Source organism: Phyllostomus discolor, chromosome 8 (genome assembly GCF_004126475.2).
Source record: "Phyllostomus discolor isolate MPI-MPIP mPhyDis1 chromosome 8, mPhyDis1.pri.v3, whole genome shotgun sequence".
In the NCBI taxonomy this organism is placed as follows: domain Eukaryota; kingdom Metazoa; phylum Chordata; class Mammalia; order Chiroptera; family Phyllostomidae; genus Phyllostomus; species Phyllostomus discolor.
In genome coordinates, this window is record NC_040910.2 from 52,289,470 (window position 1) to 52,312,977 (window position 23,508).

At 52.7% G+C, this 23,508-nt stretch overlaps 1 protein-coding gene across 1 annotated transcript; it reads left to right on the top strand.

Annotated features, from left to right (window-relative positions):
- The first annotated feature begins 1,409 nt into the window (after positions 1-1,409).
- RHOBTB2 (Rho related BTB domain containing 2) lies at positions 1,410-19,015 on the top strand. The gene is made up of 10 exons (XM_028519712.2): positions 1,410-1,781; positions 5,892-6,093; positions 6,740-6,843; positions 7,372-7,557; positions 8,221-9,239; positions 9,510-9,628; positions 11,768-11,918; positions 15,682-15,770; positions 16,513-16,618; positions 18,008-19,015. The coding sequence occupies exons 2-10, from the start codon at positions 5,902-5,904 to the stop codon at positions 18,223-18,225; spliced, it is 2,184 nt and encodes a 727-aa protein (XP_028375513.1). The 5' UTR covers positions 1,410-1,781; positions 5,892-5,901; the 3' UTR covers positions 18,226-19,015.
- Positions 19,016-23,508: the final 4,493 nt, after the last annotated feature.

Sequence of the window (23,508 nt, forward strand, 5' to 3'; positions counted from 1 at the left end):
ACCCTCCACCTCTTCTTCAGCTGGTAGGTTCAAAAGGAGGGGGGGAAGCATCCTTCACCATTCCGACACTTACAGAATGTGGACCAGGCCAGAAAGCACATTTATCACCCATACCTGGATGGGCAACTTCCATTTACATGCATTCATAGATGGGGAGCTTGCTTCAGACAATGCAACGTTTATTTTCTATTTGGCTTTTTTTTGGGGGGGGGGAGAAGGGAGCAATGGATTTCTCTTCCCAATCATATTTTGCATAAACTAGTATTAGAGAGGATTTGCATTCTTGGGGCACAAGTTGTAGGTGTGATGGATGGGGTTAAGTGAAAGGCATGCCACTCTAGGCTTTAAAAATTGCCCAAAGGTAATTCACAAGATGGATAAAACCATACTGAGCTGACTAGTATAATCACGAGTCTTGCACATGGAAGTTTCCTTTGAGGACCACTCATGTTACAGATGTCATCTCTTATAACTGCCCTGTTTAACAGAGCAGTACATTGAGACAGAGAGCCCACTGGTGAATTGCAGGTGGCAATGGGATGGGGGTGGGATGGAAGTGGAAACTGCTGGAGGGAGGGAGAGACGGCTTAGATGAGAAACAGGTGCAGGTGGCACTGGGCCCCACCATGAAACTCACTAAGGGCCATGGCAGTGTGAGGCACAGGCTGCTGCCGCAGGGTGGTGTTACAGAGAGGCAGACTCTCGGCGCCGGGAAAACTCCCACGTGTCGTGGTTAGAAACGCAGAGGGCTTGTATGGAAACGCTGTCTCCCTCCCCCGTGAGCAAGTAGTGGAGGCCTGGGTTTAAGGGACAACGTAAAAGGGTCGTGTTCCCCTCTCCTAACCCGCATTCCTTCCAGGGATGACTAGGGTACCTCTCGGAGTTCTTTGTCAGCTTCCCGGAGCGAAGGGGCAAACCCCGTGGGAGTCCAGCGAGATTTTGCGCCTCGCCGGATAAAGGGACGCACCCAGCACAGGTGGCGAGCCGAGATGCCCCCCTTCGCCGCGTGCCTCTGGGAGTGGAAACGGGGGCTCTGAGAGGAGCCAAGGGGCGGGGCCGGGGGGTAGGGCCTCCGGGGCTCCCAATCCCTCTCTTTCCCCGCCCCTGACCCCTTCCCACCAACCGCGCGCCGCGGTGGGCGGTGCCTGTTACGCAGCAGTCTGGTGCGATTCATCAACTCCCCTTTCTCTCCCTTTTTTTCTCTCTCTCCCTTCCCCCCCCACCCCTTTCCTTTTTTTGTGAATGAAAGGAGGTCGCGAGCGGTCTTGGGGACTGCAGCGGTAGGCGTCTAGGCTGCAGAGCCTTCGGAGCGGGCAGGGCAAAGCAGTGGCAGCCTCGCCCCCATCTTCGCTACAGCGCGCCGCCTCCAGCCTGCGCAGCCCAGGACCCGCGGCTACAGCGCGGCCCGGCAGCTGGAGGTCGGAGCGGCCGCGCGCAGCCGGGCTCCGGCGCGCCTCCATGACATTGGGCGCCCGGGGCGCGGGGAGATGCTGATCCGGAAGAGGCGATGGCTGCAGTGTCGCGCGCGCGGCCGCTCCCGGCCCGCCGTCCTACCTGGGCTGCTCAGTCGGAGTTTCTGATCTAACGCGCCCGGGCCGGGAGCTTGTAGCAGCAGCAGCAGCAGCAGCACCTCCACCACCACCACCACCAGCAGCTCGGCGGCGCCGGCATCGTCCTAACTTGCAGGCGCGAGTGACCCCAGACATTTCACTAAAATGAGCGTGCTTAGCAGGAAGAAATGTGTTCCTTACACTAGAAATCACCCCGTCACATGTAGTGGTGTAAGTAAATGATTAATTTCTATTATGCTGGGTTGCAGGCAGCCTCTGGGAACGCGCCGTTTCGCCCTCCTGCGCCCTCCTGGCCCTGTCTGCACCCCTCCTGACTTCCCCTCGGCTCCGACTCTTCCCCCGGCTATAGTTTCGGCTGCTCGAGTGGCGGGGGACTCATCTCTGGGTTTTTCTAGGGAAAGGACGACGACTTGATTGCTTTGGCGTGTCGAGGCCTTCCCCTTTCCTCTTTAAAATTATTTTTATTTTGTGTGTGCGTGCAGAGCAACGTGTCAGAAACAAAGGTCCGGAGTAGTTGAAATGTTTCCGTTAAAAATCAACGGGTTTGGGGTGTTTTGCTGGACATTCCAGAGGTGTTTCTTTCAACCCAATTCAATTGCAGTCTGTGTATCTGAGTTCTGGCAAACTACTGGGAGAAAGCTTAGCGGTTGTTAGTATCTGAGAAAGCTTAGTCCGTGTTAGGCTTGCATTTTTATTAATATGGTCATTCAAAATCCCTTTGGGCCTTGCTGCCCACTGTATCTTCCCGGGAATTCATTGCTCCATCCTCCTCCATATTATTCTGTCAGCGACACTCCCGTGAGAGCCTCCTTTAATTCCAAGGCCACCCTCTCTGTTCGTCTCCCCCTGATCCACCCTTCCCATCTATCCTTCCTTATTTTTACCTTAATTTTTAGGATATTCCTCCCTTTTGCATTTTGTAAGATGTGAGGTGTGGGATATTGGTTGCTAGGAGACAAGCCAGGCTCCCAGGGAGATTCTGTTTCCTTGACAACCAGACTGGGGCAGCCACAGATGAACAAGCCTCCTATCAGCTGTGGGAGGGAAAGGGGGGCTTTTTCTGGGCTCTGCTAAAGAGTGTGTGTAGGGGTATGGGGGTGGGACTGAGCTGGTGAGGGTTGTAGCTAATCTGAGCACATCTTGCCTTTTGGTCTGTCCTGAGTACAAAGAGCTAGGAGAGCAGTGAGGGAATAGGGATCATGGGACAGGGTGGGGAGGGAACATCTAGTGACTCTGGGGTCACTGAAGGAGAGGAGTGAATTGTGGGTTGTGATGCCCCGGGGAAGGGTGGCAAGGAAGCTGTAGTTTATGGAGGTTACTCAGGAGCCTCAGAAGGCATGGGGATGAGGCAGTTGTACAGAAAAGTCTAGTCGTTGAAGGAGAGAGTGCCAGAAGGAAAGGGGAAGTTGAGAAGCTCATTGAGTGGACTCTATCATCATACATCATCGATGTACAGTAAAATAGAAATATTTTAGAGCAAAAATTACATTATTGTTAGGTTGGCATGCTACCTGCAGTACAGGGTCTTTGTTTGAGACAGAGCTGATGAGACTAAGAGTTCTGCTGGCTTAATTGGGCCAGGCTGTATCTTAAAGAGTGGTATAATTACACATATAGATATGTAATCTAGCATTATATAATCCCGCATTACATAAGAAGGCAAAGACCTCCTTTCAGCCCAGCCTGTCTTGGCACAAATTCACCAAGATTCAAAAGACTTACTTTCAAAGCCCTCGTACCCATTTTCCAGAAGGCCAGACTGATGCCTGGAGAAGTGAAGTGATTTGCCCTTTCCTAGATATGACAGTGAACTTTACCACTCAGGCAGTTGGGACAGGGGTGGAGAGGTAAAGAATGATGAAAACGGAGGAAGGGGAAGGATGGGGAGGAGCCATCCAGTCTGAGCGGTACCCAGCATGTCTGGTATCTAAACTCACATAGTGTGTCACTCGCCTAAGGATGCATAATGCAATTTATTTATCTACTTATTTAAAATTTTATTTATTTATTTTTAGAGAGAGGGGGAGGGAGGGAGACAGAGAGAGAAATATTGTTGTGTGAGAGAAACGTCAGTTGGTTGCCAGTTGCCTCTTGCATGCCCCCAACTGGGGACCTGGCCTGCAGCCCAGGCATGTGCCCTGACTGGGAACCAAACTGGTGACCTTTTGGTTTGCAGGCCAGCACTCAATCCACTGAGCCATACCATCCAGGGCCCATAAGACAATTTAAACTCAAGTGCTTTTGAGTCTCAATTACATATTCTGTGAAGAGTACACTGCCTTTGTATTGCAAATGGTGAGGATCTTTATCGTCATGGGGTTTGAAAGGGGAAATTGAGTCTTGAGGGGATTGATATAAAAAGTTTGGACAAAGAACAGGAACATGACCTGCTGGGAGGCTGGTAGCCACAGCATCAGTGCTACCCTATGGAACCACATCACCTTCCTATGCACTTGCGCGTGAGCATTTTAATCATAAACTTGCTGATCTTGGACCAGCACTGCCCTGCTGTTCTGGCATCCTCCCTGCCATCAAGATACTCCTGGGCCTAAGAACTGACGTTCTTCTCCATTCCTCCCCATCACCCCCCTTCTGCCTGCCACTAGAGTCTAAATTTGAGAAAGAAGTTTTCTTGGCCAGTGGGTTTTAGAGTAAAGGTGGCCTGCTGGGGAGAGTGAGGAAGGGTAGAAGAAGGAGAGGAATGATGCAGACAGTTACCCTGGAAACTGGGGAGGGACCTGCATGGAGACCCCTGTTGTTCGAGGTCCAGATCCTGTAAAATTCCAAGGAGGAGGAGGCACTTGTCTCATTGAGAAGTCCTTGCTGCACTTTTTGCTTAGGTTGCTGAGATGCATCCACTTGCGCAAATCCCAGTTGCCATCGTTACTTGGATATTTCAGCTCCGCATTCCTGCATGCTGGCATCCAGTTACAGCCCGGCAGGAAAGGAGCTGCCGTTGCTGCTGGTGGCCTGGCTCACAGGCTGGATGGTTCAGCAGTGAGGGCACCTGGTTAGCCTCTAGGACGTCTCCTTCCTTGGCCTAGGAAGGATTTCTCCAGGTTGCTGCAGCCCTCAGTGGATTTCATGCACACAGCACATGTGAGCAGGGGCAGGCCAATGACCCTGATGAACAAAGGTCTGATAACAATGCTTCCTAATAATGCCTGCCTTGCCCCAACTTCCAAGAGAGTGGATGCCAGCAGGGGGGCTGCCAGCAAAAGCCCCCTCAAGCCGAGGGGCCTCTCGATGACAGCTTTTTAAACACTGACATGACATTTGATTACATAGAAGATCCTTCTCTTTGTTCATTTGAGCTATCCCTTGGGGAGTGGACACACCACTTCCTCTCTACCCAACACAGAAGGAAGCTGAGGCAAGCATTTGCCCAGAAACACAGGCCCGTTTCTGACCCTGTGCTCCTTCCCCACCGAAGCCCATTCCCCTCCCAGCCATTTTGGGGGGTGTCTTTCTAGGAGTGTCAGGTGGCCGGGGGCTGCCAGCCTGACAGTCCTCCTCCCTAGGAATGGCAGGTGCAGACAGGGGTGTGGCTTGCTGTCCCTGAGGCTCAATGCAGGATGCTGGGAGGGCACGCCAAGGTAGGGGGTGGCAAGGCCCACAGTTACCCCCACCTCTCTGTCCAACCTGGGCCTGCAGCTGAGTGAGCCCGCCACACAAGCCACGTGACAAACCCAGAGGCAGGAGTGGAGGCTGGTGGGCTGCTCAGGTGCACCCAGAAGCCTCTCCACCCAGAGAGTTTGGGAGGAAAACTCTGGCATCTCCATAAAGGGGGCTGGGGGCTTGGAAATCCTCCCCCAGAGCTGGACAGAGATGAAGGTGGAAGCCAGGAGAGGTGCCTCCCGGCTCTGACAGGTCCATTAAATTTTAAAGTGGCCCTGCCCTCAGGCATGCTGGGAAGGGGTGGGGACCTGGCCCTGACTCTGCTTCTCTCAGCTGTTTGTTCTGCTGCCACAGCCCTGCTGGCGGGAGGAGAGTGGATGATGAGTGAGCTTCCCGGGCAGACGCTCCTCTTCCTGGGGGAGAGGGGACAGGCCCCGGGCAGCAGGCTCTACCTGCGGTTCTGTCACGGACCTCGGCTCCCTCCACCCAGAAGCCCAGTTGGAGGATGGTGGCAACCATAGGGAGACAAGTGGTTCATCTGGTGCAAAGGCTTCTTGGGCCCCTGCAGAGCTACTGCCCAGAAAAGCTGCCCACTCCCTTCTCCTCGCCCCTGCTCAAATGCTGGGAGTGGAGAGCCGCTGGTCCTCACCCTCTGGGAGCTGGTGTGCTGGCCGTCTTGACTATTTCTCTCCTCTCCCTCAGGTCCCAATTAATGGATTCTGACATGGATTATGAAAGGCCAAACGTAGAGACCATCAAGTGCGTTGTGGTGGGGGACAACGCCGTGGGCAAGACCAGGCTCATCTGTGCGCGGGCCTGCAATGCCACCCTCACCCAGTACCAGCTACTTGCCACCCATGTGCCCACAGTTTGGGCCATCGACCAGTATCGGGTGTGCCAGGAGGTAAGGTGGCAAGGCCACTGGGTTGGGGCCCACACCATGCCTCTGGGCTTCTTCCCAATCCTTTGCTTGGTGTTTCCAACCCTAGCCTGTGCTGAGCTCAGAGAAGCCCCCTGGGGGTAGAGTGGGGCAGCTGAAGAGGAAGGAGCCCCTGGGGAGAGGGCTGAGGGGAGCCTGCCCCAGTGGGGGTGGGGGGGGGTTTGCATGGCTAACCTGATGCCTGGGGAACAGTGTCTTGTGCAGTCACAGCCCCTGTAATGGGGAGCACTAGCCGGTGGGGCTGGGGATTTGGAGAGATGAGAGCTGAGAGAAGGAAAGGATCTGCTGACTGATTCCAGAAGGTCAGAGGCTGGTAAACAGGTGATTTGCAGGTAAAGCTGGAAACAAGGGCAGGCTCCCTGAGGGATCCCTTCCACACCCATGCCCAGCTGCCCTTTTGGAGTCTCCTTCCTCCTGGCCAGCTTGGAGGATACCCTTATTACTGAGTCTATAGCAACGGCACCTGGACAGAAGCCTTGTGCTAACTCTGTCCCTCCACCCCCCTTGCTGCCTGGGACCCTTGGGCGTGAGCTGTCACCCCCCTGAGCTGACACATAGGGGCCCCAAGGATGCATGCCTTTGAGTTCTGATGCTCTCCCTGCCCCCGAAGGTTCTGGAACGCTCCCGGGATGTGGTAGATGATGTCAGCGTCTCCCTGCGCCTCTGGGACACCTTTGGAGACCACCACAAAGACCGTCGCTTTGCTTATGGGAGGTAGGGAAGACTCTGATGCCTGAAGGGAGCCAAGGCGTGGATGTTCCCTGCTTTCCCCAGGAACAGAGCACCTCTGAGACATTTGGATGGGCAGGAAGGAGTGGAGCAGACAGGATAGGCAGGTCCTCCCGGGGCAGGCAGCGGGGGGGTGAGAGGAGCAGACTTGGAGTCAGGAGGCCCGGGTCAGTGCTAGCCCTGCAGCCCACCAGCTCTGGGACTTTGGGCTATTAGGAGAACTGTTCCAAGATGACTTTTCTCAGCCTCGGGATAGTAAAAATGGTAATTTCTAACAGGGTAGCCATGAGGTCAAAACGAGAGTCTTTGGAGGCTCTAAAACACTAAATTAGAGGTATACAAGGTAGAGGGACTGTCGTTATACATTTTGGGAAAGACCATAAAAGCAGATCATGTGACAGGTGTGGGACTGTCGTGTAGGGGTGGGGTGTGAATGCCCCTTCTCCCTTGTTCCAGGGGCAAGTGACCTGCCGCTAGCTCCCTCCGCGCCTAACGACACTCTCCCATCCCCAGGTCTGACGTGGTGGTCCTGTGCTTCTCCATTGCCAACCCTAATTCGCTCCACCATGTCAAGACCATGTGGTACCCAGAGATCAAGCACTTCTGCCCCCGAGCACCTGTCATCCTGGTGGGCTGCCAGCTGGACCTGCGCTACGCTGACCTGGAGGCCGTCAATAGGGCCAGGCGACCCTTGGCTAGGTAGCGAAGCTGGTGCCTAGGAAGGGGCAAGGGGGAAGGCAGAGGGAGGGGACATGTGTCTCCCTGGCGCCGTGCTCAGCCCCGAGGGAATTCCCCTCAGCCTTACACCTCTCCCTCCCTTTGAAGCAAGTCCACATAGAGAATCAATAAGAGTGTTCTGTCTTTTATTCCTGCCACCTGTCTTATCCATTCATTTATCTGTTCATTCATGTTACACACTGTGTCGGCTTGGTGGACTAAGCAGCATGAGGAGAGGAGAGAGGAGAGGCAGTCTTTGCATGGAAGGGGTTTATAATCTTGCTGGGAGATAAACTTAATAGGAGAACATGTTAGCAACCAATGTGGAAAGTTGCATGCTGACTACCAGAGAGCTAGTTAGTGCTAACACTGCTCTGAGCTGGAGAAATCACCAGGGCCTGACAGATACAGAAAGCTTCCTGGAAGAAGAGAGGATTAGAGGTAGGCCTTGAAGGACTGGTAGGATTCGGTCAGACCAGGCAGAAAGGGCAGAGATTCATTGGAATTGAGCAGGGCAGGAGTGGGGCCTGGGACGTAGGCCCCACCCCCAGTCTGGTGAAGAACAGTGGGCCCTAGCGAGCTGCCTCTCCCTGCCCCTGTTCTCCCCCAGCAACGTGACATTGCTTTGCCCCCTTGAATGTCCAGGCCCATCAAGCCCAATGAGATCCTTCCCCCGGAGAAGGGTCGGGAGGTGGCCAAGGAGCTGGGCATCCCCTACTACGAGACCAGCGTGGTGGCCCAGTTCGGCATCAAGGACGTCTTTGACAATGCCATCCGCGCAGCACTCATCTCCCGCCGCCATCTGCAGTTCTGGAAGTCCCACCTCCGCAACGTGCAGCGGCCTCTGCTGCAGGCACCCTTCCTGCCCCCCAAGCCCCCTCCCCCCATCATCGTGGTGCCCGAGCCCCCCTCCAGCAGTGAGGAGTGCCCCGCCCACCTCCTGGAGGACCCGCTGTGCGCGGACGTCATCCTGGTGCTGCAGGACCGGGTGCGCATCTTTGCCCACAAGATCTACCTCTCCACCTCCTCCTCCAAGTTCTACGACCTGTTCCTCATGGACCTGAGTGAGGGAGAGCTGGGGGGCCCCTCGGGGCCAGGGGTCTCCCGCCCAGAGGACCACCGCGCTCACCCCGATCAACACCACCACCACCACCACCACCACCATGGCCGGGACTTCCTGCTTCGCGCCGCCAGCTTTGACGTGTGCGAGAGCGTGGAGGACGGTGGGGGCTCCGGCCCGGCTGGGCTCCGGGCCTCAACCAGCGACGGCATCTTACGGGGCAATGGCACCGGGTACCTGCCGGGGAGGGGTCGAGTGCTGTCTTCCTGGAGCCGAGCTTTCATAAGCATCCAGGAGGAGATGGCAGAAGATCCACTGACCTACAAATCCAGACTGATGGTGGTGGTAAAAATGGACAATTCCATCCAGCCGGGGCCCTTCCGGGCTGTTCTCAAGTACCTGTACACTGGGGAGCTTGACGAGAAGGAGCGGGACCTCATGCACATTGCCCACATCGCAGAGCTGCTCGAGGTCTTCGACCTCCGCATGATGGTGGCCAACATCCTCAACAATGAGGCCTTCATGAACCAGGAGATCACCAAGGCCTTCCACGTCCGCCGGACCAACCGGGTTAAGGAGTGCTTGGCTAAGGGCACCTTCTCAGGTAGGGAGTGTGCTTAGGGACTCAGCGGGAAGGCAGGGCCATACCCTCCCTGCAGCCTCTGGAGGAGCCCAGGTTGGTCTGATGAGCATGTGGTGCTGGGGTCCGGAGGTGTGTTGGCTCCGCCTAGAGCCTGAGAGTGCATCACAGCCGCTCCCCAGCTCAGGGCTTTGGAGTGCAGGCATGCTGTCTGGGCACACTGTTGACCCTGGGGGCGGGCAGTCCCACCTCCTTTCACACGTCCTTACGTGATGCCTATTTCCTCCTGGACAGATGTGACCTTCATCCTGGATGACGGCACCATCAGCGCCCACAAGCCCCTGTTGATTTCTAGCTGCGACTGGATGGCCGCCATGTTTGGGGGGCCCTTTGTGGAGAGTTCCACCAGGGAGGTAAGGCTGGGTAGGGGGTGGGGAGAGAGACCTGTGCTCTTTGCATATGAGACATCATGTCATTTCATGGTGCGTTCTTCAGGACTCACTGGGTGTTAACCAGAGAGTGATGGGCCACAGGGAAGTTTATGAGGTGGTTCCGGAGCCGAGGGTTGTACAGTACACCGGGACTGGGAATCAGAGTGACAGCTTAACCCTACAGTTGAGAAAGCACTTTTAGTACATTATCTCCTGTCATCTCACCTGTGACTCCTCGACAGGGTCAGCATTCCCACTTCATACGTGAGGGAAGTGAGGCCCTGAAAAGTTAATGACTCGTGCAGAGTTGTATAAGTAGGAAGGAGAGGCTAGGGCTTGAACTTAGGACCTTTGATTCCTTGGCTGTCTACGTTGTACCTTGCTTTCTCCCTGACACATGCAAAACAGCTAGAAAAAAGCTCAGTGTGTCCCAGGCTGAACCCGTCACTGAGGCATGGTGAGCATGACAACCGATCAGGAGGAAATTGCCATTGAAAAGGTACCTGTTTATACCCCCAGATCTAATAAGCAAGGGGACCCACAATGAGGGTGGGGGGAGTACAGACAGAGGCACCAGGGCAGGGTGCGTCAGGAGACAGGGTGCAGGGAGAACTGTAGGCAACAGCCTTTAGTGTAGTTCCTTGAGAAGGAAGGGGAGGAGGAGGCAGGGTGAGGTTTTAGACTGGCTGGTTTGAATAAGTTCAGTGGGCTCTGGGGCACAGGCACTGCCCTTAGTTGCCTGGTGCCTGGGGTGATTGGGGTAGGGGGACCGTGGCTAGGAATGAGAGCTGATGAAAGAAGTGGTGGGGATGAGCATTCTGGATTGGCTGGTTTGCGAAACAAAGGTGCGCCCTCTCTCAGGGGGTTTCTTTAACTGTCTCTAGTAGTTGGCTAGCCCTGGGAGAGGAGGACCCTCCAGGGTCAGCAAGCCAACAGAGGTCAAAGCATCAAAATACAGAAAATAAAAAGAAATGCTTCATGTGGTCACCTTCCCGTTTCCCAACAGCCACGCCAGCTGCCCTCAGGCACAGAATGGCAGCAGAGTTGGAAGGGGCCTCTCACTGTGTCCTTAGAAACACTCTCTGAAGTCTGTTCTCTCCCTTGCATTCTCCCAGCTGAGCAGAGGGACCCAGGCCGGGCCCTGGGTGTGCTCCTTGTTCTCTGAGCTTCTGCAGCATGAGTTGCCCATCACTCGGCCTCGCAGCTAACAGGGCACTACTTTGTGCAGCTGCTTGAGGTGCCGAGGGTCCACACACAGTTTTCCCAGCTGGTCTGTGGTGTCTTGAGTTCAGGGACTACGTCTTTACTTTCGCCAAGTGCCCTCTCCACCAGCACCAGTCCCTCAGTGTGTGCTGAATGAAAGACTGGACTAGGAACAATGCAGAATAGTCCCTGTGTCACACCAGACAGGGATGTCCTAGAATTTCTGGGAAGGAAGCCCTTCTGGAAGAAAGGCTAAGTGAAGGCTTGAGATTTGGGTCGGTCTCTGATCCTTGAAGTGGGAGTGGGACTGGGATATGCCAAGTGGGAGACTAGGGACTGCGAAGCCCCAGGGGCTCGCCAGCCCTGCGCACTTCTCAGCACCATAGAAGCAGCTCACAGCTCTGCCCGACTCCCAGTGCAGCCTGAGAGATTTGCAGCTAATGAGAAAGCAGCTTTGTAGCAGCACTGCTCTGAGGAGGTCCCTGAGGCTCCTCGTAGCAGCTTCCAGAAGCCAGCCGATGTTGGCTTGCTTGTTCTGTAGCCCATTTGTGCCACTCCCTGCAGAGCCCAGTGGGGTGGGGGAGGGGGCAGGGTGTAGGTTCAGTGACCTGAAGGACTCCTTCAAGCCCCCTCCCTACCAGAATGGCTTTGGAAGGACGCCAGTGAGAATCCAGGTCTTTTAAAAGGCTCTTAGGGCGACGCTCACTGCTGCTGCCAACCGATGGGCTTAGCACAGGTTGTCACTCTGGGAGACAGGCCTTTGGGGGACTTTTCCTCAGCAGGTACAAGGGCAGCACAGAGGTGGCTGTCTGATTGGGAATGGGGACAGCTATGCAGGCCTTGTGGGCTTTCTGAGTTTCTTGGAGCTGAGTGACCCTTCCCTAAGCCGACCTCACCTCAGGCTGCTGTGCCCCACAGGTGGTGTTCCCTCACACAAGCAAGAGCTGCATGCGGGCCGTGCTGGAGTACCTGTACACGGGCATGTTCACTTCCAGCCCCGACCTGGACGACATGAAGCTCATCATCCTGGCTAACCGCCTCTGCCTGCCGCACCTGGTTGCCCTCACAGGTAATTAACCCGAGTGCTCAGACCTCTCGGGGGTAGAAGTCAGGGGAGCCCCCAGGAGAGGTCATTTCTCTCACCGCTAGCACCAAGGGACCCGTCTATGTAAGGTGAGCATGTGGATGCGTATTGGAGGTTGGGTGAGGACACAGAGGTGAACGGGTATGTGTGCGAGAGATGTTCGATGGACTTACCTGTAGGCCATCTCAAAGGTGATTACGGCTCGGCAGAGTGGTCTTCTGTAGCTCACAAGGTCTGGTGTTCCTACGAGTGTGGCTTCTCCACCCAGGCAAGCCTAAGAAGTCAGAAAGAACAGAACATAATTCATGTGTCTACACTTTGGTCCTCCTTCCTTTCCTTTTTTGTTTTGTTTCGTCATATAAATCTGCTTTATTTGTTGTTCTGTGTTGCTTTCCTTTTTCTTCTTCTTCTTCTCCCTTTTCTCTTCCTCTTCCTTCTCTCCCACTTTCATTTTCTCTCCCTTCTTCCAGAAACAGACAATGAACGTTGACCTGCCACTCCCAATTCCTTGAACAGATTGTGAGAGCTGGAGTTCACTTCGAGAAGGGACCAGCCTTAGGGGCCCTCGGGTGGAGCAGGGGTGGAGGCAGGAAGGGAGGCAGGCCGCTTGGGTCCCAGGGGCTGAGAGGGTCTGGAGCCAGTGATGCAGGCAGACAGCAGCTGCTCATGATGTTGGAACTGGCTTTGCATGGCATTGGTGTTGGCATCTGTGTTGATGTTGGTATCAGGGTCGGGTCTGTGGCCAGGCAGAAAGCAGGGCCTGTGATACTGGGCTGAGGTTCAGTGTCAGAGCTGCTGGGCCCTTGGGCAGATGATCAAGCTTGGGACTAAGCTATGAGGGAAACTTCAGTGTTATGATGAGAAATGGTTACAAGGTGGGGCTTGATCATAGGAAGAAGGCAGAAATTAGCGATCAGAACTGAATGTTAAGGGCTGAGCCTGCAGAGGGCATCCAGGGACCCCAGCTGAGGGCACAGCAAGAGAGGGGCTTCTGAAGGTCACAGCCATGGCAGTGCGTCACCCCTGCTGTCCGTGAGAAGTGTGCATCTTCCCTGAGTACCTAAAGTTCCCCAAACTCTTAGACCAAGAGTCAAATTCAACTTTAGAAATGATTCAAGGAAAAAGTGTATGAAGATGCTTTATAAGTCTATTTCATCAGGCAGGCAATCAGGCAAGCCAAACAGGCACTATTGGTTAAGCACGCGTGGGTAATTTTCACAAGGTTGCCACTGAAAATGTTAAATGGTCCTGATACACGAAAAGGCTCATAGGAAATAATGTTGAATGACTTCTTCCATGAAATGGTCTATGCACACCAGAAACCACACACACAAACATGTTGCATGTACCTCCTCAAGGACCAGCAGGAAATGCTGTGTGTGCTATAGTTGGTGTGCTTTGCGTTTGGTGAGATATGCTTTCTCTGAAGTTATAAATTCAAGCTTAAAACTTTGTTGTTAAATAGAACAAATATATATATGTTCAGCTTAATGAATTATTATGAAGCAGAATGATCATATCAGGAGCTAGAACCTTCTGACCACACCAGCAGCCCTCCACCTGCCCTTCCCAGTTGCCGCCTCCCCTCCTCCCAGAGTTACCACTCTTTGGGGGGTGCTTATTATGACCTCACTTCCTTGTTTTAAACACTATAGCATGGTTTTATTTTTTATATACTTTTTTAAAGAATTTGTTTATTTTTAGAGCTAGGGGAAGGGATGAAGAAAGAGGGGAAGAGAAATATTGACCAGTTGCCTCTCTTACATGCCCCAATAGGGAACCAAACCCACAACCCAGGCATGGGCCCTAAGTGGGAATTGAACCAGCAACCTTTCGCTTTTTAGGACATTGACCAACCAACTGAGCCACGCTGGCCCGGACTATTTGTTATATACCTTTTAAGTTTCTTTTCATCTAAGGGGTATCAAACTCATTTCACTGGGGGCCATATCAACCTTGCGGTGACTTTCATAGGGCAGAATGTAATTTCAACTCGTTAACAGTTAAGGAGTAGTTACATTTATACAGTCCTAAAGTTATACTTGGCCCTTTGAAGGCAACCATGAGGCTGATGTGACCCCCGGTGAAAATGAGTTTGACACCCTTAATCTAAGGGCACCTTGTTTGTTAAAACATTTTTTCCCCTTGCAGTTATTTGTTGGAAAAAATCCACCAATTTATTGTAGAAAATCTAGACTTCAGCTTACTGTACCCCTGTAGTGCGCCGTGTTCCCTGTGATCTGGCTGTCGGGCTAAGCCTCCTTCACAGTCAACTTCTTTTTGGTGAGACAACTACTTCGCAGGTTTTCGTTTGCATCCAGAAGCAGAGATTGTCTGCTTTTCTCTCTTTCCATGATGTTGTCAGCCATTGAGTATCATTGCCTGGGTCCATGAATTTATTAGGTGTTGTGAAATGATAATACTCCAATTCAATCATTCCTTCCTTATCTGCTGGAATACTTCTAAAAAGAGAAAAATCTCCCCTCTCCTACTGTTCGGTTAACCAGTGGTATAATTCATATAGGAAAGACAGGTGAACGCTTGAGTCTTTCATTTACCAGATTTCAAGATAAATCGGTTTCCTATCATCCTTAGAGGGTGAACAATTAGTTGTTGTTGTTTTTAAGATTTTATTTATTTATTTTTAGAGAGGTGAAGGGAGGGAGAAAGAGAGAGAGAGAAACATCAATGTGTGGTTGCCTCTCATGTGGCCCCCACTGGGGACCTGGCCCGCAACCCAGGCATGTGCCCTGACTGGGAATCGAACCTGCGATGCTTTGGTTCTCAGGCTGGTGCTCAATCCACTGAGCTATGGCAGCCAGGAGTGTTGTTTTTTAAGCATTATTATGAACCCTTAGATTTGAACTCAATCCATTTCAGATATTTGTAATTATCCTTATTGAAACTCAAATACTTCCTGAACCTTTCACCAGTAGAAGTCTCTTCAAGTTGTCTCCAGTGTCTGTGCTCCTGGTCCTATGGAGTGACAAGATGTTCCGGGTTCATGGTGTCCGTCCCCTGCCCCCGACCTGGACTGGGCTGTTTCTCCCCAGAGTCCTGGTCTCTGGCAGCCGAGGTGACCCCTGGAGGCTGCCATCTGTGTGCCGAGGGTGCACCTTGCGCTGCAATGGCTGTTCTGTTGAGGCCTTTCCCATGGACTGAGTTGGGAAATATATTTATATTTCTAAATATAAAACACCACGGAGTTTATACTGGTACTGTTAAAATTCAGAATGAAAAGTGTTTACTTCAGTATAAACACTTTAACTTAAAATGCAACATTAGCACACAATTTGTTATAAATGTGAATTAATACAAACAACTAGGTCTCATCCGTAGTGCTAAGTCATAGTTCTCAGCACACCCAAGCTTCACACTCTCCCCTGGCAGCCTCAGTGGCTCACCGCGCTGGCTGCATTGGGGCTGTCATCCTGCCTCTCAGGCTGTTTGGTCCTTCGAGTGTAGCTTGAAAGTCCTGTGACATCCTCTTAACAATACTAACCTTCTCCTTAACTTCCCACCCTACTTCACTGGGGAAGTCTTGCTCTCCCGCCGGTTTCATCACTGGTGGGGGCAGACTTAAATCGCCTGTGGCTTTTCCTGGGCCTGTTGGGACTTGCCCTTGGCCTTGGCCTTGGCCTGGGCCTCGACCTCTCTTTGCTCTGCAGTAGGTCCTTGCTGGGGGGATAGGTGCACACACATCCATGCACGTGGTCCCTCTGCTGATTTCTGGCTGTGTGTGTCACAGAGCAGTACACAGTGACCGGGCTGATGGAGGCAACTCAGATGATGGTGGACATTGATGGGGATGTCCTTGTGTTCCTGGAACTGGCTCAGGTAGGATGGTAGGGGAAAGAATCTCTCCACCAGTCTCAACTCTGGGCTCTGCCTACTGGCTGCAGATGGGGAGGGGTGGTGAGGTGGTGGGTGGGAAGGAGACCCCATGTCAGACTCAGTTTCCTGATTGGGTAGAGTCCCTGTCAGCCTCCAGGCCAGAGGATACACCCTACACGCCCATAGGAGGGGCTAACCTCCAGGAGAGTGGGGGTGGAAGGACTGAGACTTCAGGCAACCCCAGGGTGGGGGTGGGTGGGGGGCAGCCCCAGTCTCCTGTATAGACTGTGTTGCTGCCTGCCTGAGGTCATTTAAGGAACACTGAGGATTCCCCATCCAAAATTAGTTGGCTGCTTCCTAATTCCTATATAAACACAGCAAAATCTCCCACACCAGCCCTGAGGGTGTCAGAGATTCTACCATTAAAGGGTTAGCTCAGGGAGGTAAGCATGGCAGATGGGAGTCTTGCAGGCACCCAGGGAAATCAGCTCTGAGCCTGGTTGTCAGCACCTGAGAGCAGACTGCTTTGACTCCTCAGGGAAAGAACTGCCCCTGGGGTAAGATCTGAGGAGGGTGGGCACCGAAGGAGGCCACCACGGAGGCCTAGGGACTTCCTTGGATGCTGGCACAGGACAGAGGCTAAGGGTGGTGGCAGCAGCAGTGCCGAGAGCCAGTCCCATGAAGCTTTAGCTGTGACAGCAACTGTAGCTGCCTGTGCTGACCCCGCCCGTCCGTGTCTCCCCAGTTCCACTGTGCGTACCAGTTGGCGGACTGGTGTCTCCACCACATCTGCACCAATTACAACAACGTGTGCCGCAAGTTCCCCCGAGACATGAAGGCCATGTCCCCAGGTGAGCATCCCCAGCAGGACCTGCTGATCCCTTCTTCACACTGAAGGGGCCTCCACTTGGGGCCAAATCTCCAATTTGACCCCAGGGCAGCTGGTAGCTGCCTAAGACCCTTGGGCCCAGCTTGACCTTGCAGGTGGGAAGTGGCCTGCAGAGCTGCATCCAGCCAGGCAGAGGGGCGCAGGCACAGTGCCGGTGTGGCGGGCAGAGTATCTGGGGACCTGTTGCAACTCTCCACCTCTCTGGGCTTCTGTCTCTCCCAGGTATAAAGAGGGTGTTGAACTACAGGTATTTTTTCAGACTTTTTGGGCAGGACTCCACAGTAGGAACTACAATTTTATTATTTTTTTAGATTTTGTTCATTTGTTTTTAGAGAGAGGACAATGGAAGGAAAAAAGAAGGAGAGAAACATCAGTGTGTGGTTGACTCTCACACACCCCCTATTGGGGACCTGGCCCGCATCCCAGGCATGTGCCCTGACTGGGAATTGAACTGGCTACCCTTTGGTTCGCAGGCTGGCGCTCAATCCACTAAGCCACACCAGCCAGGGCTAAAATTTTACATTGTGACAGAAAAATACATAAATTGTTTTGAATGCTGCTCGTGACCCGCTGCACTGTTTCACAGCCTTGGCCTGGGCACAAGTCACAGCCTAGACACTCAGATCTGGGCAGCCTCTGAGGTCCCGAGGACTCTGCCTCTGCTTGATTGATGTGTCAGGTCCCGGGGCTCAAAAGAAGCTCAAGGGCACCAGGGAGAGATGTCCCTGGCGTCCCAGAGTTTCTGTCACTCAGTGTCCTTGAGGCCATCACTGGGCACCCTCCTCTCTGCCTGGACCCTGCTCCTTGCTTCCCGCTTGTCGGTGTGCCCTACCCGTCCTCTCACCCCATTCCCTCCTTTCCAACCTTCTAGTGTTTTCTTTCCAAAGCACAGCCCAATCACTTACTTCACTCCCCTGGTTCCAAACTTCCGCCTGTGGCCTCCCACACCTTTCCCTATCTGTCCAGATCCCTCAGCCTCTAGCCCTCCTGGTCTGACCCTCCTGCTCTCCTGAAGCCCCTTGTCCCCTTCTACTCAGAATGTCAGCTCTGGCAGAGACTGCCCGCCCTGGCCTCGGCCTCGCACACCTGCCCCCCCCCATCCTTTGTCTCCCACTGAGACCGTCCCAGGGGACTTTCTTTAGGGAGCTCTGCAGCCAGACTGGGGACTCTGGGAAGGCAGGGGCTTAGCCCTGGGCCCCAGGGGCTGGGGTGTGCTCCTTGCTGACAGAAGGCCGCGGGTCCCCGGGCATCGGGGTGGGGGAGGGTGTCCCTAGGCACCTCCACATCCCAGTGCTCCTCTAGCCCCTTCTCCGGCCTGCCTTCTCACCAAGCCCCGTGTGTTCTGCTTCAGAAAACCAGGAGTACTTTGAGAAGCACCGGTGGCCTCCTGTGTGGTACTTGAAGGAGGAAGATCACTATCAGCGGGCCCGGAAGGAGCGTGAGAAGGAGGACTATCTCCACCTGAAGCGGCAGCCCAAGCGGCGGTGGCTGTTCTGGAACAGTCCCTCCTCACCGTCCTCTTCTGCGGCCTCCTCGTCGTCCCCATCTTCCTCCTCGGCTGTAGTCTGAGATGCTGCCACCCTCTTCTGACCCTGCTGCTGTTGTGCCCACCTGCCTTGCCCCTCTGCTCTCTGCATCACCCCCTCTGCCTTCCAGGGACAAGGGCACCCACTTAACCAGGACCCTGAGGGCGGAGCTGTTCTCACCAGCCAACATAGCTCAGCAAGAGAGGGGCGGGGCCTTGTGAATCAGAGCTGGGACCCCTGCAGGGGTGCCCACTTCTGAAGCAGGGCAGGGGACAGTCCTGGGAGGGGGAGCAGGGAAGAGCTGAGAGCACTGGCATCTTGTCTCTGGAGAGCCCTGGAGTCAGAGGGAAAACTTCCAGCCACTGGAGCTGTGGTCTGCAGAGGTGGCCCCTCCCAGGGAGTGGCAGTGGCAGGGAGGGTTCCGCCCCTAAAGGCCATGATTTCCCACCAGTGGACCAGAGGGTTGCACATGTTTTGTGGGCATTTCCACATGGAGCCTGCTCAGATCCCCACTGGGGCAGTCAGGGCAGACATTAAGCCTTCAGAGCCTAGCGGAAGGCTTGCCCTCTGCCTGTGGGCGCTGTCTGCGTAGGCCTGGCAGAGCCTGCTGGAGTTCAGGGCTCCAGGCCTAGGAGCAGAGCCTCCTGTTGCAGTGAGAAACCCCTCCCTCCCCTCTCCTTCCCCACTCTGAAGTGGGACCCAGAGGAAACAGCTGGGGCAGGGGGAGAGAAGGTAGGGGGTGGTGGCCGGATGTAGCAATCCTGTGCTCCTCTGGGCTCAGCTCCCTGCCTCTAGTTAGCACGGCTTATGGGGTGGGACAAAATTAGCAAAAGGAAAAAAAGCAACAAACAAAATCACCAACAGAAACACTTTAGCCTCTAACCCCTCAAAGAAGGAAGAACAGAGAAAGACCCCCGTTCCCTGTATGGCTTACATTTGTATCAAACCCAACAGGGTCCCCCATGTTGATGAGACAAAAGATTACAATTATAGAATTGATTCCAGTGCCTTTCAGGAAGGGACTTGGTCACCAGCGGTGCCTGGGGACTCCCTGGCCTGCTAACACACTCTGGGGGGCAGCACAGGTCCCATGCCTACTGCCTGCTGGGATCAGAGCTGGGGGATGGGAGGGAAGGCGTGGCCCTGGGGTTCGGACATGGCATTAGGTGGCTCCTGTTGCCCATGTGAGAACCTGGTTACCCTGATCCCTTCAGAGGTGACCCCACAGGGTGGGGATGTTGTGGAGGGAGGTTTGGGGCCGGGGTCAAAGGTCTGGAAGGTCACATACTTGGGAATAGGAATCTCAGTGATGAAGGATCACAGGACAGGACCTTACTTGGTGCTGGTTTGGGATAGAAGGAGAGGAGCTAAGGGAGACCTGAGCAGGAGCAGCTCTGCAATCCCTCGGGGATGGGGGAAGAGAGGATGGACCGGAGAATGGGGGCAGCAGCCTCCAGCCATGTGGGGGAAAGCTGGGCCACAATGGACCCACTTCCCATTTCTACTCTGATCCTATTTTACTCCCACAGGCTTTTACACTCAAAGGACAGTGCCTCTGATGAGGGTGGAGCTGCAGACACAGCTCCTGGGCTCAGAGCCGTGGAGTCACCTGGCCTGAGAAAGAGGGACTGGCTGTGGTCTCAAGGCTCCAGCATGGGTTCCACCATTGAGTGGGGCTTAAGGTGTAGGAGAGAACACACCTAGAAATGAAGGACACCCCTGTAAGAAGTTAGTGGTGCCAAGCCCTAGAGATTTGAGGGTAAGCTGTCGTCAAAACTAGAAGCAGGAGGTGGCAGGGCATGCGAGCCTACAGCAGCTGGGGCCCATGCTGTCTGAGCTGACTTCTGGGCTGCGCCGCATCCCCTCCAAGTTCTCTAGGGTGGCTGGTGGGTATGCCTGACTCGTGCTGCCCTCTACTGGCTGCCAGCCTCCATTGGCAGAGCTTGCAGTCTGCGGCCCCTAGGAAGGCTGGAGGGGTAGTGGTGGAAGAGGGGTTTTGCCTTGTAGGGTGAGAATGGCTTTGCACCCAGCACCTTTGCTCTGGGGAAGGAAACAGAGGAGGAGCCACAGGAACTCCCAGGAACGCTAGGTGAGAGGGAGAGCCCAGGCCTAAAGTCCAAGGGTGGGGAATGGGTGTCCATGAACTTGCAAGGCTGAGCCATCTGGCCCACTCACAAGGATGCAGAAAGGCCAGTGGGGAGGGAAAGTGCAGGTGGCCCAGCAGGTGCAGGAAGCTCACAGGAGACTGCAGATCCGCCCCAGCAACCAGAACCAACTCACCGGTCTGGGACCCACTGCCCCTTCCCAGTTGCTCTGTCAGAGCTGGGCTGTCCCAGGCAGGAGCCCAGTAGGACCAGGTGTAACCAACCCAGAGACACCCCTGGGAAGGCTGTGGGGAGCCAGGCTGGGCCTGGGGTCCCTCTCCCAGGTGGGAGGGAGGGTGGAGGGGCTCTAATTCCAGTCCCCCATGAACCTGACTCTTAGAAATCCATGGCTGAAGACCCACCCATGTGGGGCAAGCCTGATGGCATCACAGGAGGGGAAGGGGCATGTCCCCCATGAGAATACACAGCCCTGCACTCAGCTGTTCATGAGGGGAGTGCAAGGATGGGGGGAACACACACACACACACACCTCTTTTTATATAAGGTTTCATATTTAATTTGGTCATGAGTTCATAAATACATGAGTATTTTGTACCTAATGTCTTTCCTTGCATTATTTCCAACAAACTCTTCAAAGGTAGCACCTTCCACTGCAGAAAAGTGTGAAAAAATAACCAGTAATGAATAATTGTAATGCCTACTGTGTAGCAGGTGCTATTTGAATGGAATGTAAAACAAAAAACAGCTTCCACTCGGGAAGCTGACTCTCTGAATGCATAAACACGACAAACACTGATAAGGCTAATACTTTAGGTGGGACGCTCAAGTTCCCTGAGGAAGAGACACCTGAGCTGAAACCTGATTGGGAAGAAGCCATTCAGTCATATTTTCATCTGAAGACAGAGCGTCCTGCACAGAAGGAACAGCGAAGGCAGGAAACGCCTGTGTTTCTCAGGAATGGGAGAGGCCTCAGGGCAGGACCTTGGAGGCAAGTGGGAGAGGTGAGTAAGCACAGAGGCCATGGAGGCCCCCCACCCCCACCAGAACACTAAGCTTTGAACATGCCTAAATGTTCAGGCACATCTAGGTCAGGCTGAGCCACACCAGTCTTGAAATAAGACAATACACACACCTTTGGGACTGTAAAGCCCCGAACCACTGAGAACTGCCACCTCCATCACTGGATCCTAATGTGACTAGAGTAAATACTAAGGAGGGTGTGGCGGAAGGAGGGCTAGAGTGGTTACAAAGTATTTTAAAAAGAGAAAATGATACAAGAACAAAACTCTAACGTATCAGTCATTCTAGGCTCAATGCTCACAGTATTTAAGAATATTTGTATTTCATGCAGAAGTCAGATGCTGCCAGAGGCACTAAGCTCCTCACATAGGGAATCTATCCTCCAAAAAAGGCAGTTTTGGGCCTCCGATTCACAGACAACAGGAAGTGACACAGCTCAAAATTGTAGACCGACATCTCTGATAAGTATGCAAAAATCTTCAATAAAATATTAGCAAACTGAATATAAGAATATATTTAAAGGCCACACACTATGGTTGGTTAAATTAAAATGAAGGAGCCAAAAATATACAATGGGGAAAGGAAGGTCTCTAATTAATGGAAAACTGACAGCCACATGCAAAAGAATGGAAATGGACCACCATCTTACACTTGACACAAAAAAATTAACTCAAAATGGATTAAAGACTTGAATGTAACAATCTGAAACTGTAAAATCCCTAGAAGAGAACACAGGCGGTAAGCTGCTTGCAAGGTCTGGCTGATGGTTTTCTGAGTCTGACACCAAAAGCAAAGGGAACGAAAGCAAAAATAAACAAGGGAACCAGTAAGTGGGACTACATCAAACTAACAAACTTCTGCACAGAAAAAAAAAAAAAAAAAAAACCCAACAAAATAAAAACAAAAACTACTCAGTGGGGAAAATAGTTGCAAATCATATATCTGGTAAGGAGCTAACACTGAAAAATACAAAGAACTCATTCAAAGAACTCAACAGCAAAAACCAAAAATTCCACAAAACAATCCAACTAAAATATGGCCAGTCCCGAAGACAGTTTTTCCAAGGAAGACATAGGGATGGCCAACAGGTGTATGGAAAGATGCTCAAAACCACTCAACACAAGGAAAATGCCAATCAAACCCACAATGAGATGTCACCTCACACCTGTTAAAATGGCTACCATCAACAAGACAAGAAATGACAAGTGTCAGAATGTAAAGAAAAGGGAATCTTGTACACTGTAGGTAGAATGTAAATTGGTGCAACGACTATGGAAAACAACATAGAGGTTCATCAAAAAATAAAAGAACTACCATATGAAGTAATCTTCCTAATGAAAAAATATAGAACACTCTACAAAGAAAAATAAAGTGAGATATATTCCTTGTTTATGATCAAAAGTCACCATAGTGTTGTGGAAAATCCACCCACACGCGGGGAGATAACGAAGCACAAACTTTATTACCCGGGGGCCCAGAGGGGGTGGTTAACATCCAAATCCTCCGAGCACCGATCCTCACTCTCCTGGGGTTTAAATAGTCCCGGGCTCCCTACCTACGTGGCGAAGCAAGGTTACAGAAGCTGAATGCGGAAGTTAGGTCCAGCTACCTTATATGGGAGACAAAGGGAAAACGCAGGAGGAATTTGCAGAAGCTACAGAGCACAGGAGCTTATCATGGGAGTCTGTGTACGACCTTGAGTAACTGGCGGTTGCTTTGGTTACGACTTGTCTGCTTTTACAGTCCTGTGTGAAATTTTGCAAGTGTTACAGTTACAGAGCATAAGAAACTTTTGGAGTTTTCTTTTCCTGCCACAATAGTATTATGATGTCAATTCTTCCTAAACTGATCTAAAGATCCAGTAAAATCCCAATAAAAATGTCAGCAAGTTATTTTGTGGATAACAAACTAGTTCTAAACAATGAGTAATTTACACAGTTCTGATGAAAAACAAGTTGATGAACCCACACTTCCCAATTTATTATAAAGCTACAATCAAGAAAGCACGATAGTTTAAAATGAACAGGCACGCAGACAAATGGAACAGAATAGAATCCACGAATAGACCTATGCAAATAGAGACAACTTGACCTTGGTCAAAGAAATAAAGGCACTTCTATACAGAAAAGATAGTCTTTTAGTCTAGTCAGGACCAACAAATGATGACCACAAGGAAATAAACTAACAAAGACACAAACTTT